This window comes from Harmonia axyridis, chromosome 2 (genome assembly GCF_914767665.1).
Source record: "Harmonia axyridis chromosome 2, icHarAxyr1.1, whole genome shotgun sequence".
Classification (NCBI taxonomy): domain Eukaryota; kingdom Metazoa; phylum Arthropoda; class Insecta; order Coleoptera; family Coccinellidae; genus Harmonia; species Harmonia axyridis.
This window is the reverse complement of record NC_059502.1, coordinates 4,255,648-4,271,849: the sequence shown is the minus strand read 5'-3', so window position 1 is coordinate 4,271,849 and position 16,202 is coordinate 4,255,648. Positions and strand designations below refer to the sequence as shown.

General features: G+C 28.4%; 1 protein-coding gene across 1 annotated transcript; it reads left to right on the top strand.

Moving 5' to 3' along the window:
• The first annotated feature begins 267 nt into the window (after positions 1-267).
• On the top strand, positions 268-1,661 carry LOC123672458 (ribonuclease H2 subunit A). Its single transcript, XM_045606553.1, has 2 exons — positions 268-1,064; positions 1,195-1,661. Exons 1-2 carry the CDS (start codon positions 377-379, stop codon positions 1,479-1,481), a joined length of 975 nt encoding a protein of 324 aa, XP_045462509.1. The 5' UTR covers positions 268-376; the 3' UTR covers positions 1,482-1,661.
• Positions 1,662-16,202: the final 14,541 nt, after the last annotated feature.

Genomic DNA, 16,202 nt, shown 5'->3' with positions numbered 1-16,202 from the left:
AGAAAACTAAGTATCATTTCGATCTACCAGCACTAACTGACTTAATGAATAATGATACAGCACTGAAACTGCTATTTGAAGAGAATATATTCATCAATTCTCATGATCATGAATGAAAAAGATTTGACAAATAAACTCAGCAAAGAAATATATAACAATAATTAATTAATACAAAAAAGTAGGCACAGATAATAGCACAGATTAGATAGTCTTTGATAATAGTTATCATTAAAAGTAGGTAACATATCAAGCTGGCGGGAAATTTGGATAGGTACACAACCTCAATCATAATATTTATGTCTATGAAATTTGGTTGTAGGTTTTTTTGAAAAATTAAATTTTATTGAGAGTAATTCGAAAAGAAAACTAACATATAATGGAGAATTCAATGAATGACGAAGAATTAGAAATCCGTGACTTGAAAACTCTAGACAATTATTTGCAAAATTGGGATAATTCTGAAAACAATTCATATATTTCTAAAATACCTGAAGCTTGCAAAGAATATCCTTGCTGCTTAGGAATTGACGAAGCTGGAAGGGGTCCTGTTTTAGGACCTATGGTTTATGGAATTGCATTTTGTCCTATAAATGAAGCTGCATTACTTGCTTCTCTCAACTGTGATGATTCCAAGGTCCTCAAAGAACAGCAACGTGATGAAATATTCGAAGAAATTTGTAAAAACTCACAAAAAATTGGATGGGCAATAGAGTTGTTATCTCCTAATAAAATCTGTAATAATATGTTGAACAGAACTAAACATTCGTTAAATCAAGTCTCTATGGACTCGGCTATCGGATTAATCAGAACTGCAAAAAAAAGTGGTGTCAATATTGAACATATATTTGTTGATACTGTGGGTCCTCCAGAAAAATACCAAGCTTATTTAAAAAGTCTGTTCCCTGAATATAAAATCACCGTTGCCAAAAAAGCAGATTCTACCTATCCAATTGTATCTGCAGCTAGTATATGTGCTAAGGTAACCAGAGATCATGCTCTTCTCACATGGACATTTAAGGAAGGACATGAAATTACTTATAAAGAATTCGGAAGTGGTTATCCTGGTTAGTATTGAATATTAGAAAAATGTATCTTATTTTTGGAAAATCTAAGGATGATCATCTTAAATAATTATGATTATCTATCTGAATCAGTTATTTATGGTTTATGGTTTCATAAATTTCCTCATTTTAGCCGACCCTGTTACAAAAAAATTCTTAGCTGACAATTACGATATGGTATTTGGATACCCACAATTAGTACGATTCAGTTGGTCTACTGTGCCCAAAATTTTAAAGGAACAAGCTTACCATGTAGAAATTGAAGAATCAAGTGATGATGAACAAGTTAATAAGCCCCCTGCTAACAATTCCACAATAACATCATTTTTCAAAGTATCACAATCAGATGCTTCCAAACCAAAAAAAAACATTTCAGATTTTTTTACTCAAAGGTGTTTGACTAGAGAAGTAAGTCTGTGACGTTATTTTTTGTATATCTTCTGAATTTTATTCTATTTTGAACAAATTAGAAGTATTGATGGAACAAAAAAAATGGTGAATTTATAATAAATCTATCTGGAAAATAACAAACAAATGCTTCTAGGAGAATTGTAAAGTTTTTAAGTGTATCATATAGGATAAATAAAATTATACAAGTTTTGGGAGTTATTTTATTGAATAAAAAATAATTCAATCAAAATATATAGCAATGATCTCAATGTTTAAGGAAGACAAATATTTTAAAATATATACACAAAGTCAAAATCAATTTTATTTCTCTTATGATTAACAGTGTATTCGACTGGCTGCACCAATGCGAAATAAATCGAATTTTTTCAGTGCTAAACGACATAATTAGTTCGAATTAATTCGCACTGGTGCAGCCAGTCGAATACGATGTAAGTTTAACTGAAAATGCAGAATGACATTTTAAATCATGTAACATATTTAAATTCAGGATGATAAAATTAAAAAAAAGACAACTGCCTATTTTTTCAGTACACATGCATAATATAATATTCATCTGTAACTATACATTAATTCAAACAGCAAATACTAAAATCTATATTTCTACATCTCATTACTAGCAACAGGAATATCTGACTGAAACTTAGTTAAGTGAATATCTTCATGTTCTTTTCAATGAATGATGAATGAATGATTTGCAAGACAAATCTGATAAAAATTAATTTCCTGATTTTAATAGCATTTGGTCTTAGGCCACTTTAATAACAATCATTCAATAATAAACTATTGGAATTTCTTCAAAAAACATTTTTAGCCCTTGCTGAAATTTCAAGTTAACTTTTTCAAGTGTAGATACCGAAAAATTTTTATATTGATATTTATTTTATGAATTCCCGCATATAAGTTTATTTTGCATTGACTGAGAAATATATCAATATTTGTCGGACTATTTTTTTGAAACCCTCCTATAACTACCTAGCACTCACAAATGTAACTATAATAATTACAGCATAGGAAATTCCTAATATTTGAAAGATTCCAAATGCTACATGCGTGAAATTTCCTCATACAATGCATTTGATTGTATACTTATTGTCTCTTCTGCAAATATTCCTGTTGTTTTCACTTATAGAAGCATGTATAATCTTAATTTTTTTTCAACATCATGTTTCAAAGAGAAAATACGTAGATATGGACATAAAATCCCACAACTATTTCCTATATGTATCTAGAGTGCATATATAAAAAATATAAGAATGTAACATCCATAAGTATCGATTAATTTTCAATCTTAACTTTCAAGTGTACATGTCTCTCTGATTACAAATACATTCCAATGAAATTTAAGAGTAACTTCCAATAGAATTTATATATAATATTATCTTTTTTGTATTATAATAAGTTACGATTTCATCTAACAATACATTGAAGAAAAATCCTTGAATTACATTAGAATTCAATTAGACCAACCTAGCCCACTTTGGTTTACCTACTTTATTAGCTTTTTACATGATAACTCTCATATTGAATTTTTAAAATGATTTCATACTGAATATATATTCATACCTGAAAGTTGTTATAGGAAACAGAAGGTTCGAACTGTTATGGAAAATAAGAAATAAGTGAATTCAAAACTATGTTGTTATGCTTGTCGCTTCTTAAATAATTTAATTTATATGATTAATTCTTCTGATTATATGAAAGGAAACCTATGATTCATAATAGACATTTTTTTAAGCCTGCAATAAGTCACTCGGTAAAACTTTCAAACAAAAGGGAGTTTAATGTGAACGCGTATTCCTTTTTTGGTAATTAACTTATCAAGCAGAGCTAATTACCTTTGGAATATTGGTAGGTGTTGTTTAGAAACAATAATCTTAACATATAAAATAATTGGTATCTTCCAACAAAAATTATATATACCACTTTTCTTCTACCTACAACTTCTTTTCTTGACTTCCTTACACAAGCTTATCATTTTATAATGATAATAATTTATTATTTCAAATGTGTTAATATGCAATTTGATTAGCTAATCTGTTGAATACATAATTATTTAAGTGGAAGAATATCAATGTTAGACTTGAGGGTTCTTTGAAACCGGTCGTTGTCAAAGAGGTACTGAAAAGGAACTTCTGAATATTCTGAAGTAGATATGTACTATCAATAAGCATATTAAACGACTTTTCCGCAAATATTTAATTTAAAACTACGCTTAGGTTGTTTAGTCAGGTACTATATTCCTATTGGGCAGTCTTATATGTGCAACATGGGTACACTTCATATGTGCAGTTAGAAGTAAGTTTTCTTTACATGTATGTTAAACTGTATGGCAAGGCTTCATTCTATTGGATGAAATATTGCTTTATTTTTAGGTATTATTAACAAATCGTCCAAAACTAGTTCGAAACTACATTCTTTATGGGGACCCTGAAATCGAACTGCATTATCAGTTCAGTTCCGAACCAGTTCAAATGCCATACAATGTTAAACAACATGAAAAGAAGAATTTTATTCCGTTGGATCAAAGAGTCCAGTTAAGACTCAGTATTCTGCACTGAACTGGACAAACGACGCTAGTTCAGTACAGTTTCGAACTGATCTCTATGCTGTGGTTTTTCAACGAGTTATGAAAATATAAGTTTAAATTCTTCCTGTACAAATTTGAGTTACTTTCGCATAATTAACCGTATCGTTTACTGAACAGTTTTAATCGCCGAAACCGATTTGGAACGGAACTGTACAACTGTTCGTCCATTTTATCGACCCTGAAATGGAATTTCACTTGTTCAGTTCAGTTCCCAACTGGTTTCGAACGCAGCGAAGCTTAGCACCGTTGAACTGTTTGAAGTTTTTGGAGTTATCGTGGATATTTTCACATCAATAAGGCACACCTTTGTGCGTGTTATGTTTCGCAACAGCGTCTGTAACGTTTAAATTAATATTAGGTACTACAAAGCTACATTTTTAGTCTACTTCACAAGTTCGAAAACGGGTTCACTTTTTTAACTGCCCCTAAAAATATAAACGGTAATTCTTTGAATTCGGAATGATGCTAAGAAAAAATGTAATGAAATGTTTTATTAGCGTTTAAAAAATTGAAAAAGGTATAAACAAATTGAAATGAAAAATCGCGTTTAGTTTTTCGGGAATAACTAGGAAACTATAAAAGATAATCGAAATCTGAAAACAGATTATTATTAAGGAGAAATTTCACGATAGAATAATTCATTCTAAAATTCTTAATTTTAAAATAAAATATAAATTAAAACATTTTAATTTATCACGGTGTATTTTCAACACTTGAAGGAATGAGGTCCTGTTGATCTAATTTGATTTTTCAATTATTTAGGCAATTGATAATTAATTAGATCTCGTTTCGAGAGAAGGCAATAAAAATTCTTGAAATAATCGACAAAAAAACTCACTTTAAAAAAGTTTAAGTTGATCATTTGAACAATTTTCATTTCACTCAATCAAAGCAGAGGTCTTGAAGGAAGTTATTAACTACCAATTACTTAAATTGTTGAAAATTCAAGTTAGATCGATTTTTCCTTCGAGTGTTGAAAACAGCACAATTTATCCAATGTTTTTAAATTTTATTTAATTTTGAAATTAAAAAAACTTAAAACGCCTTATTTATAATAGGGAAATTTCTCTTCACTAATAATCTATTTTCAGATTTCGATTTTCTCTAATATTTTTCGAGTTATTCACAGAAAACTGAATGCTTCTTTCATCTCAACTCATTTTCATCTATTAATTTTTTATGAGCTAATAAAACATTTTAATACATATTTTCTAGACTTCATTCCAAATTCATTGAACTGTCGCTCGTATTTTTAAGAGCACTCACAAAAATTAACACGAATTTGAAACTGTAAACTCAGACTAGTTTAGGAATGAAACAAACCAAACATATGAGAGGGACCGAGAGAAATTTCAAAAGAAAAAATGAATAGATGGTGAGACGATCACCTTCAAAAAATCTATCTATTCTTCTCTCACCTATTAGAAAATATTGGGTAAAAAGTGTTGCAAGTATTCAAAGGTGTTAAAGGTCTCATTTTGTTGTTAGTTATATCGTTCGCTTTATTTTTCATTCATTAAATTGAGTTGAATATCAATAAATTTATAGATTCAAACTTTAGGTAGGTATAAGATGGAAATTCATTTTGAATTGAAATTATAAACTTTAATTTCTACAATTTTCATTCAAAAACAATTGATTCTTCACATTATGGGGCTTCGTCAGTTTTTTATTTTAACAGATAAAGCCACAGTGAAGGCAACAATTGTTATATTTAATAAAATTGTATAAATTCGAGTTTACAATTTTCAACATTTCAGAATTATTAGAAAGCATCGTGAAATGCATATATTATAAACTCGATTATCTATAATATAATTTCGGCCTTTTTCTCACTGGTCTCTCAAGTAAAATTTTTGAATATACCATAAAAAATAAGACCGAATTCCTAAATGGTAAGACAGCATAACCTTCCTCTAATGCCAAAAGTTTTCACGGCTGGATTTTTCAATATAATTTCAGGTTTTCTAACCGCTGTCTGGTCAGGTTTTCAGCTGACGTTTCGCCTATAACTACGGTATGGATCTTCAGAAGTTTCTTGGTGATAGATTGTAAGTCGACACTTCGGAGTGAGCAAACATTATGTGATCTAGAAACCTCTGAAGAAGCTCACTATAGTTATGGACGAAACGTAAGAACAGTAACTCTGTTGTCGTAATCATCAAGGCAATATTTACAATTGAGTATATTTTATTCTCTAAATACTAAATAGTTGTTTCTTATGGGCATTTATATAGATCCATCATCAAAATAATACTCGAAGTTTGACATCATTGAAAAACTACGATTTTGAGATGATAATCTATTTTATAACAATCGAAAATAAAGAAGAATAAAAATACACACATTAATACTATTCCGAAAATTCACATTCATTGAAAGATCAAACGCTTTCAATGAGAATTTTGGGAAACGCTACTGAAACAATGGTCGCTCGTCTACTTCATTTGTTGAATATACAAACATCTAACCACAATATTGCGCCTATATTCACTTGAAAACTTTGTACTTTAAGACCTAAACATCAACTAATTCTAGAAAGTATGAAAATTCACACCTATGTTTCTCTTGTCCTTGAATGGAATCACTAATCCATTGATAATTAATATTGAAACTTAACTAGATTTTTAAAAACATCGACATAGAATTAAATACTATTATATATGTAGGTATGGTTCGCTATACACCATTATTAATAATATTCGCACATTTAATTGATTATGAGACTTAATATAATATGTATTTAATTTACGCTAATAAGTAAGATCAGATTGGAAGCACAATTAGTGAACAACTATGGTCTTTTTCTGTTTTGCTCTAGGGCCAGCCCAGATCAATTTCCATAGATATTCGGAGCTTGGACACTATGTGAAAGTTAAAAATACAGTTTAAAATAGCAATGACCTTAATTTCAAAGCAATATTCTCTTAATTCGGTAATTATTTTTTATCCCTTACAACTTTGAACAAGATGAAATAAATTAAAAAATATTCTCCAAGGTTACTTCACAACCATCAAAAATAATTTCTAACCAAAACAACAGAAAATAGGTTAGTTGAGGTTAGAAATGATTTTTGACTTGGACGAATAATTGTTGATTCTTTTCAAATAGCGATCAGACTTTAACTTCGAATTCATGATACCATCAAATTGATGAGTCTGGTAAATTTCTTCGCGTTCAGAGCAGTATGGAATAAAGTAATTACCCTGAATTCTTCGAGAACAGTCCAATGAACAAAATGGCCATAGTCAAAATTGAAGTCTTCCACTCGTATCAGCAAATATGTATCAACATGATTCTAAACCTACATGTCGAATTTAAAAATGTATTTTTGAGATAGAGATGACCTTGATTTCTAGCAATCTTTTCTGAATTCTTCAATTTAAGACATGAACTCTACACATGGTCAAATTTAAAATATTGTAAGCTTCCCAACCGTTCCTGCAAAGATTTATCAACATGATTCTAAACCTACAAAGTTGAGAGTCTAGTAGTATCATAGTATAATTGCTTATACTATGGTAGAATATAAAATATACCTTACCCTAAGAGCTTCTTAATTCTTCAATTTATGAACAACATCCGTCCATGGTCAATATAAAATATTTAAAGTAATCCAAACAACCAAAACAACATCATTCTAAACCTACATTTTTATACTGGTTTACCTCGATGTACCTATTTCAATGATAGGAGCACTAAATTTGTAGGTGATCGTACTTTTTACAGAATTTATATTAGGCCATATAGACATCGAAAATATACCCATAAGTACATTGAAATTTTTTTGATGTGTAATAGTTGTATTTTAATTATCAAACGAGAACCCTTTCTCAAATTTCACTTAATTATTATTATCCTAGTTTATAGTAATTTCTAACATCGAAAGCGTCCCTACTTATAAACTAGAAACATCGATTTTATTTTTGTTTTTTTTTTAATTTTTTTCTTTTACGATAAGACACAAACGAACGTTTATATGTAATTAGGTTACGTAATTCAAATCTTGATTTTCGACACATTTTGAAATCGTTAAAGTAATTTTACTACACCTAATAGGTCTCATATATGACATTACTTTGATATTCTAAATGATAGAATATCAATCAGTAAATATAATGCATTAAATAAAAAATATATAAAAATAACAGATAATTTGAATTATGGTAAGTAATTCATAGCATTCTTTGAAATTATTAAATACTACATTTCATTTCTTTCACGATAAGACACAAATGAACGTTCAGATATACTTAAATTATTTAATCACATGCATGATATTCGACACATTCTAAAATCGTTAATATAATTTTACTACATCTAATAAAGGGATGAATTCTTCAGTTTACTATGATATTCTTAATGATAGAATATCAATTAGTAAATATAACGCATTAAATAAAAAAAATATAAAAATAACAGATGATCATGGTAAGTAATTTATAGCATTCTCTGAAATTATTAAATTTTACATTTCATTTCTTTCACGATAAGACACAAATGAACGTTCAGATATACTTAAATTATTTAATCTCATGCATGATATTCGACACAATCTAAAATCGTTAATGTAATATTACTACACCTAATCGCGGGATGAATTCTTCAGTTTACTATGATATTCTAAATGATAGAATATCAATTAGTAAATATAACGCATTAAATAAAAAAAATATAAAAATAACACATGATTATGGTAAGTAATTTATAGCATTCTCTGAAATTATTAAATTTTACATTTCATTTCTTTCACGATAAGACACAAATGAACGTTCAGATATACTTAAATTATTTAATCTCATGCATGATATTCGACACAATCTAAAATCGTTAATGTAATATTACTACACCTAATAGCGGGATGAATTCTTCAGTTTACTATAATATTCTAAATGATAGAATATCAATTAGTAAATATAACGCATTAAATAAAAAAAATATAAAAATAACAGATAATTTGAATTATGGTAAGTAATTTATAGCATTCTTTGAAATTATTAAATTTTACATTTCATTTCTTTCACGATAAGACACAAATGAACGTTCAGATATACTTAAATTATTTAATCACATGCATAATATTCGACACATTCTAAAATCGTTAATGTAATTTTACTACACCCAATAGAGGGATGAATTCTTCAGTTTACTATGATATTCTAAATGATAGAATATCAATTAGTAAATATAACGCATTAAATAAAAAAAAATATAAAAATAACAGATGATTATGGTATAGCATTCTCTGAAAGTATTAAATTTTACATTTCATTTCTTTCAGACATTAAAGAGTATGTTGAAGAATCAATGATTGATCACATTTAGTCAGAATTTTCTACGGTTAAAGAGCATTTGTTGGAGTTTTGAATCAGCAGTCGTCATGACATCAAACATTCAAATATTATTATTTTTCATTGAAATACAATTACTCAAAAAAAAATCAATATTATAGAATCTAACTTTTGGATTTCTTCTGAGAGAACATTATTATTTGATGTTAATCGTTCATCTTAAGACTAATTTTCACTCAAGTTTTCAACCGCGTTTTTTTTTATTTTTATTTTTTTGTTGTTAATAATAACTATAAGGAACATAAGGTAGTTTATATACCTTTAAATGTCGGGAGTTTATTTGATAACACCATTTTTCTTCTCTAGATTGATACCAAATAAACAGTATTGGGGGTCTCCGTTTGTTTAATATGTCCCCAATACATATCCACGTTTTTTTTTAAATTTTCTTTCTTTTCAATATTTATGGCATCATTGTTTTTTTTTTTTTTTATTTTTTTTTTCACACACCGAAACATCCCAAATTGGATGTACTTACACATAAAGGAGCTGCAGAAGAAGTTTTATAAGAGTTTAATAAGATGAATTATTAATGGTTGAAAAATTTCTGGAATATGGTATTGAATCTCTATTTATTTTTAGTACTTTATTATTATTTCATGTTATTTATTTTATAGATGTTATATCGTGTAGAATTTTTTTGAGAAAATTATTATTTCCGAATTGAATCAATGTTCCAGTATTTGAATCAACAAACATCTATAACGTCAAAAATGTAAGCCATGCAGGATTAAAAGGATCTTTAAATATGTTAAAGAAGTTCGATTTTCCATTCATAGTTTCCTACGTAGCGAACATTTAGATTTTGTCACATTTAAAACCGAGAAAAAAGATTTTTTTTCATAGTGTTTTTTATTTTTTTATTTTTTTTTTATTTTTTTTTCTCAAATAGGGTTGAAAAATATTCATGAAACCTTACGACGAACATTAAGTAATCCATAACATTCATGAGAACCCTACTATTTGATATCTGGATATAGATTTCCCAGAATCATATCACAATATGAAATGCATAGCGTTTTCAAAAACTACTTTTGAATAAGTAGTTAGGTACATATCGAAAACATTTTTTCGCTTATACTAATAGACCTTTTTACGTTCACATATCAAATACATATGCATAAAAATAACTTTTGCACTTACACTAGTATTGGCTCAAATCAGTATTTGTTCAAAACGATGCATATGTATATAAAATTAATTTTGTCTTACTCTAATACCAGATCAATATTTGTTCTGAAATTTCAATACAAATGTAGAATATGCATACATGCGCTTACACTAATACCAGCCTGTTGCTAAATTTCAAGTACAAACCATATGCATAATTTTTTTTTTTGCAATTACACTAATTCAGTGCTTGGTGACTATTTGTTATTGATATCCTAAACGATGCATATCAATAAAATATAATTTTTACACTTACACTAATGTCGACTTTCATATTTCAATCTTTATAGATAAAATATAATATTCGCACTTAGACTAATTTCGTCCTCGGTAAACATTGTTTAATGATATAACTAAATGATACATATCCATAAGATATAATGTTTAACTTACACTAATATCAGCCCTCATGTTTCAATATTTATAAATTAAAAATATAATATTCGCATTATAAGTCAATCGCTACGTTCTATACATCTATGCTGTGGTAAAAAATCATACTGTATGCATACAAATATGCATATGCATTCAAAATTCATTTGCTCTCACTTTTATAACGAGTCAGATTTTTTAATATTAATATATTAATGTATGCACTCACGATAATACTAGCATAGATTAAAATCTATTATTATTACTATTATTAGACTCCCAATACTGCCCTTTGAATAAAAAATAAATTTTCGCACTTACTCTAATACTATACCGATAACTATTAAGCCCTTAAATTCAAAGAAAATGTTCTACCTACAGAGCCGTAAATTTCAGCTCTAAATACAGAAGGTCAAAATTCATCACTGACCTACCTACCTAGAAAAACTGGTGTGGCAACAACGTTTCCAACATCATTCCGCAGTGTTGCCACATCGGTTTTTCTTATTGTGGTATGTAGTCACCTGATGTTCCCTAAAGTTGAAAATGTTTGGCTCGTTTCCTCAATAGAATATACGTTTAATTATACCCATTGTCATTAATTGGTTTCCAATTAAATTTATTTATGTGCATAGTTTTGGCAATCGAGTTGAATGGAAAAAAATTCTTAACGTTACAATAAAAAAAAAAATTCTAACAATGGATAGATAGGATTAATAATTTTGTTATAATTCATTTATTTCATATGCTGTCTGGGTTTGTTTCATTCTAAAACTTTTTTTTTAACTTTTTAAACAATGAGTTCATTTCTCCGGATTGGATAAAATTTCATAACTGAATTTTTAGTTTACCTTTTCCAGACTTAATTTGATAATTTTCGAGTCGAGAATACGAGCAATGAATTCATCGATTAAAATCACAACTTATCGACGAAACCGAGAAATTTTCAAATTTCCCGGCTATAATTGTGCGTAAAAGTGGTGCATAAATGCTTTAGAATATAGTTACAAATGCTGGAAATCCTGGAATTCCCCAAAAAGGAAGTGATAAATAAAAATAACAAACATTTCAATCGCCTCAATGTCACGCCCTATTCTTAATTTTTCAGAAATTTCAAGCTGCTTTCCTCATTCTAAAATATAAAATAAAACATAGACCACAAAGAGCCAAAATATTGGCAATTAGGTCTGCTTGAAATATATACGTAAAGAAATTTATCCATCTCTAAGGGTATTAAATATAAATATACAAAATGTCTCGCGAGTGAATCGAAGAAAAGCCCAACCAAAACAAAAAAGGCTTTATAAAGATGACCCTTAAAATGCAGACCTATTAAGATATAAAAAAAAATCATTTTCCAAAAATTATCTGGACTCCTATCAATATGTTTTTTTCAATGGAGAAAACCTATGATGTTATAGCATTGATAAGTTTGATGAAACAATGATTTTAAAATTGCCAGAATCCCTAGTAAATAGTACCTTTAAATTCCAGATAATAAAGAAAATATAATTTTTTTTAGTATCGAATAGGTATCTCTAAATCAATCATTCGAATAGAAATTCTTTTACTAACTTTTTTGTTTCAATTTGCTTTTCTATTGTCGATCCATTTATGGGAGACCCTGTATCAGAACAGTGAACCTAAATCATAATCGATCATTTCGAAAACTATAACTCGCAATTTGTGCGATAAAATTGTCAATTGTGCGTCAATTTTTTCATAAATAGGTTAATAATTCATTAATATATATTAAGATATATAAATATACAAGATGTTTGTCTCAAAAGACAAGTTTAATTATGGTGTGCTTTTGGTTTGTTATCTGATTCAAAAAATGCTCAAATAAAAATTAAATTTAAAACTTAAACTTATCTATGAATATTTCTCCAAATACATTTTATTATTAAATATTTTAATATAATCAATCTATGTACAAGATTCTTTCCTGGAAGGAGGGTCTTAACTTAACGCCCCCCAGTACCCACCACTGGATGCGCGTACAGGGGAGATTTGAGATAACCTGATAGTAAAAAGTCCATAGGGTACGAATCAGGGCTGCGTGGAGGCCAGTACCTCCAGATGGTTACCGTCCAAGTACGAAACTCCTCTGATCTCTAGCAGAGGTGCCACGAGCTGGCCTTCACATAGTCCCGATTTAAACACTATGCATTTTTCCTTTGGGGTTATCTCAAATCGATAGACATACATACAGAGTTCATTTTCCGAGCCGTGATAACATTTTTGGAGTTTAATTAAATTGTACTTCAATACTCAATACATTTTAAGGTGGTCGTCTTTTCGAATCGATCAACTAGATATAATTTTTTTGATTTCCTCTACCTACTCATCTTCCTTCTTTAGTTTTTGGAAAGTTTCTCATCGAGGAAAAAAAATAGAATTTTTAAACGGTATATATTTTTTCATTAACCCATATTAAGTTTAATTTTTGATCGTTAATGATTTTTTATAATTAATACAATTGTCCATTGATTTTCGAATTATTAAGGAACCAAGAATTGTGCGTTACTTTGTGCTCAAATGAGTGATTATAGGGATAATCAATAACGTAATGAAACAAAAATATATTAATATAAATGTCAATATATCTAATATTATCAACGATGAAAAATATCCAGAGTGTTAAAGCAGTCTATATTAGGCAATTCTAACCTAAAAAATTTTCCATTAAGTGGAAATTTTGGTTGAAATATTATTAAATCAAATAATTAGGAACTCTTAATAGCTACAACGTTATTAATATTTTAAATGAATAACTCATTCAAAACCAAATCTCAGATAACAAATAAAATAAATACGATTTGAAAAACAGTATAACTTAAACTACATATAAATATACCTAACACCCTGTATATAATCTTTCACCATCAATCAATCTTATGCAATTAATTTAATTCAGGGTAGGTATCACCCCAAAATTTTTTACCCGTATCTTTCCCCATTTCTGAATTCCGACCAAACAATATCAATATGACGTTCTCTTAATTCTCTCATTTCACGTTCAATAAATGAAGAAGAACGATCTTAATACTAATCACTCTAATGCTTGCGTTTATTTAAAAACGTTTTGTGCGAATTTAAATTAAACATTTTGTGCGTGTTTTAATTTCTTGTGCGTATTTTCAAAATGTTGTGCGTATTCTTCGAGAAGTACAACTCTGTCAATGAAAAATACGTTCAGAAATTAGGTCTAATGCAAGTAATTAAATATGAGTGATTATTGCAGGAGGTATATAGATATTACCGAGATCAGCAAATAATATTATTATTTTTATTTCCGTTCAAATCTTGTGTATTTTTTTTTTAGATTATGTTTATTTTTTAATTTATAATCCAGTAAGTTCAATAGAGAGTTATCACATTAAAAAACTCACCACTTTTCCTAATATTATGCTTTTTCGTTTACTGACAAATGTAAATGTCAAAAACAGCATCAGGTGTTGCCAAAAAATTATGTATCCTCAAGAAGAATCTTCATTCATAAGTTATAGGCCTAGAAAGCGCCCAAACTTTCTTTTTTTTTTGCTATATTCATGCAATCACTAGCCAAACAATTTTCGATGCCTATCTATTTTCGTTTGTTTACTTATTTACTCATTTTTTTCTTACTATATAACCAATTATGACAGAATTATGGAATTCAAAGGTTTTACCTTCAATTTATCAACATACTTTGTTCCCAGATATGAAATTTTGAAATGGAATCGAAAAAAAAAGGAGAAATCGAAAAAGTAATAAAATTAAACATAAAGTATTTATTCCTTGATAAAAATAAGAAAATTTCATTTTTAAACCTATGTATAAAATAAAAACAAAATAAATAAATGAATTTTTAAAGCAGTTTCAAAAAGCATTACTTAATAATTATAATAACTGGTCTTTTCTCAAACTACCCTCAAAAGTTGAGATCTTATAGAGTTGGCATTATGTTCAAGGGATAAATTATGTTTATTATTTTGATATATTACCTAAAACTCTCGAGTTGAAGTTGGTCGTGTTCAATATTTTGTATGTTTATTTTTTTTTCTCATCATTTTATTTTTACTTACTTCTTTATCGAATATTTTCTTGAATTAGTATTTTCGTCATAAGTATTTGGTTCATTATTTCCGAAAATGATCCTTTTTGCTCCCAGTGTGAAAATATTAATTTTTTAAGTATTTAATGGATTCCAGTCTCTATTTGATGGAAATTCATATTGATTTGGAAAAAATAAATATAGGCTCTTTTTAATTTTTTAATTTCCACAGATGCTGTGGAAATTAAAAAGAGCCTATATTTATGTTTACCAAACTAATAATTTTCTATTGAAATTATTTTCCGCTATAATTATTTCTCAAAAATAAATTTATACATAGAAGCTTTTCAATTCAGATGTTGAGTTTACGATGATCTATGGTCTTTGGATTCGCGAAATACCCACTTCTTCCAAATTTTCCACCTATTGTTCATTTAATTATAAGATTGATGTAGATAAAAGTTATTCCCATATATTATTATTATTATCATCCAAGATTCATTGATTAACGAATCACATTCTTTCGTGAGAACCAGGCAATGATCTACGGTCTTTGGATTCGCGAAATACCCACTTCTTCCAGGGTTTTCACATATACATTATTATTATCATCCAAAACCTGTTGGCCAACAAAACATATACCCCTTCCAATCTCAATATGTGATTCTATGTCATTCCTATTATGGGGCCAACGGTTTGAAGATAGATATTTATATGAACAATATTATCTTACTAAGCAACTCTATAATTATCATCCAAGATTGATTGATTTCCGAATCACATACTTCTTCCAATCTCAATATGTGATTCTATGTCATTCCTATGATGGGGCCAGCGGTTTCAAGAAAGATATTCATATGAAAAATCTTATCTTAGTAAGAAGCAACTCAATAATTATCATCCAAGATTTATTGATTCCCGAATCACATACTTCTTCCAATCTCAATATGTGATTCTATGTCATTCCTGTGATGGGGCCAGCGGTTTTAAGAAAGATATTCATATGAAAAATCTTATCTTAGTAAGAAGCAAATTTATAATTATCATCCAAGATTTATTGATTCCCGAATCACATACTTCTCCCAATCTCAATATGTGATTCTATGTCTTTCCTATGATGGGGCCAGCGGTTTTAAGAAAGATATTCATATGAAAAATCTTATCTTAGTAAGAAGCAAATTTATAATTATCATCCAAGATTTATTGATTC

What these genes read in the sequence shown, in the direction of transcription:
- LOC123672458 (XM_045606553.1), top strand. Translation starts at nt 377, where the DNA reads ATGGAGAATTCAATGAATGACGAAGAATTAGAAATCCGTGACTTGAAA. An exon ending in ATTCGGAAGTGGTTATCCTG is followed by an intron (nt 1,065 to 1,194) that starts GTTAGTATTGAA and finishes TCCTCATTTTAG; the next exon opens with CCGACCCTGTTACAAAAAAA.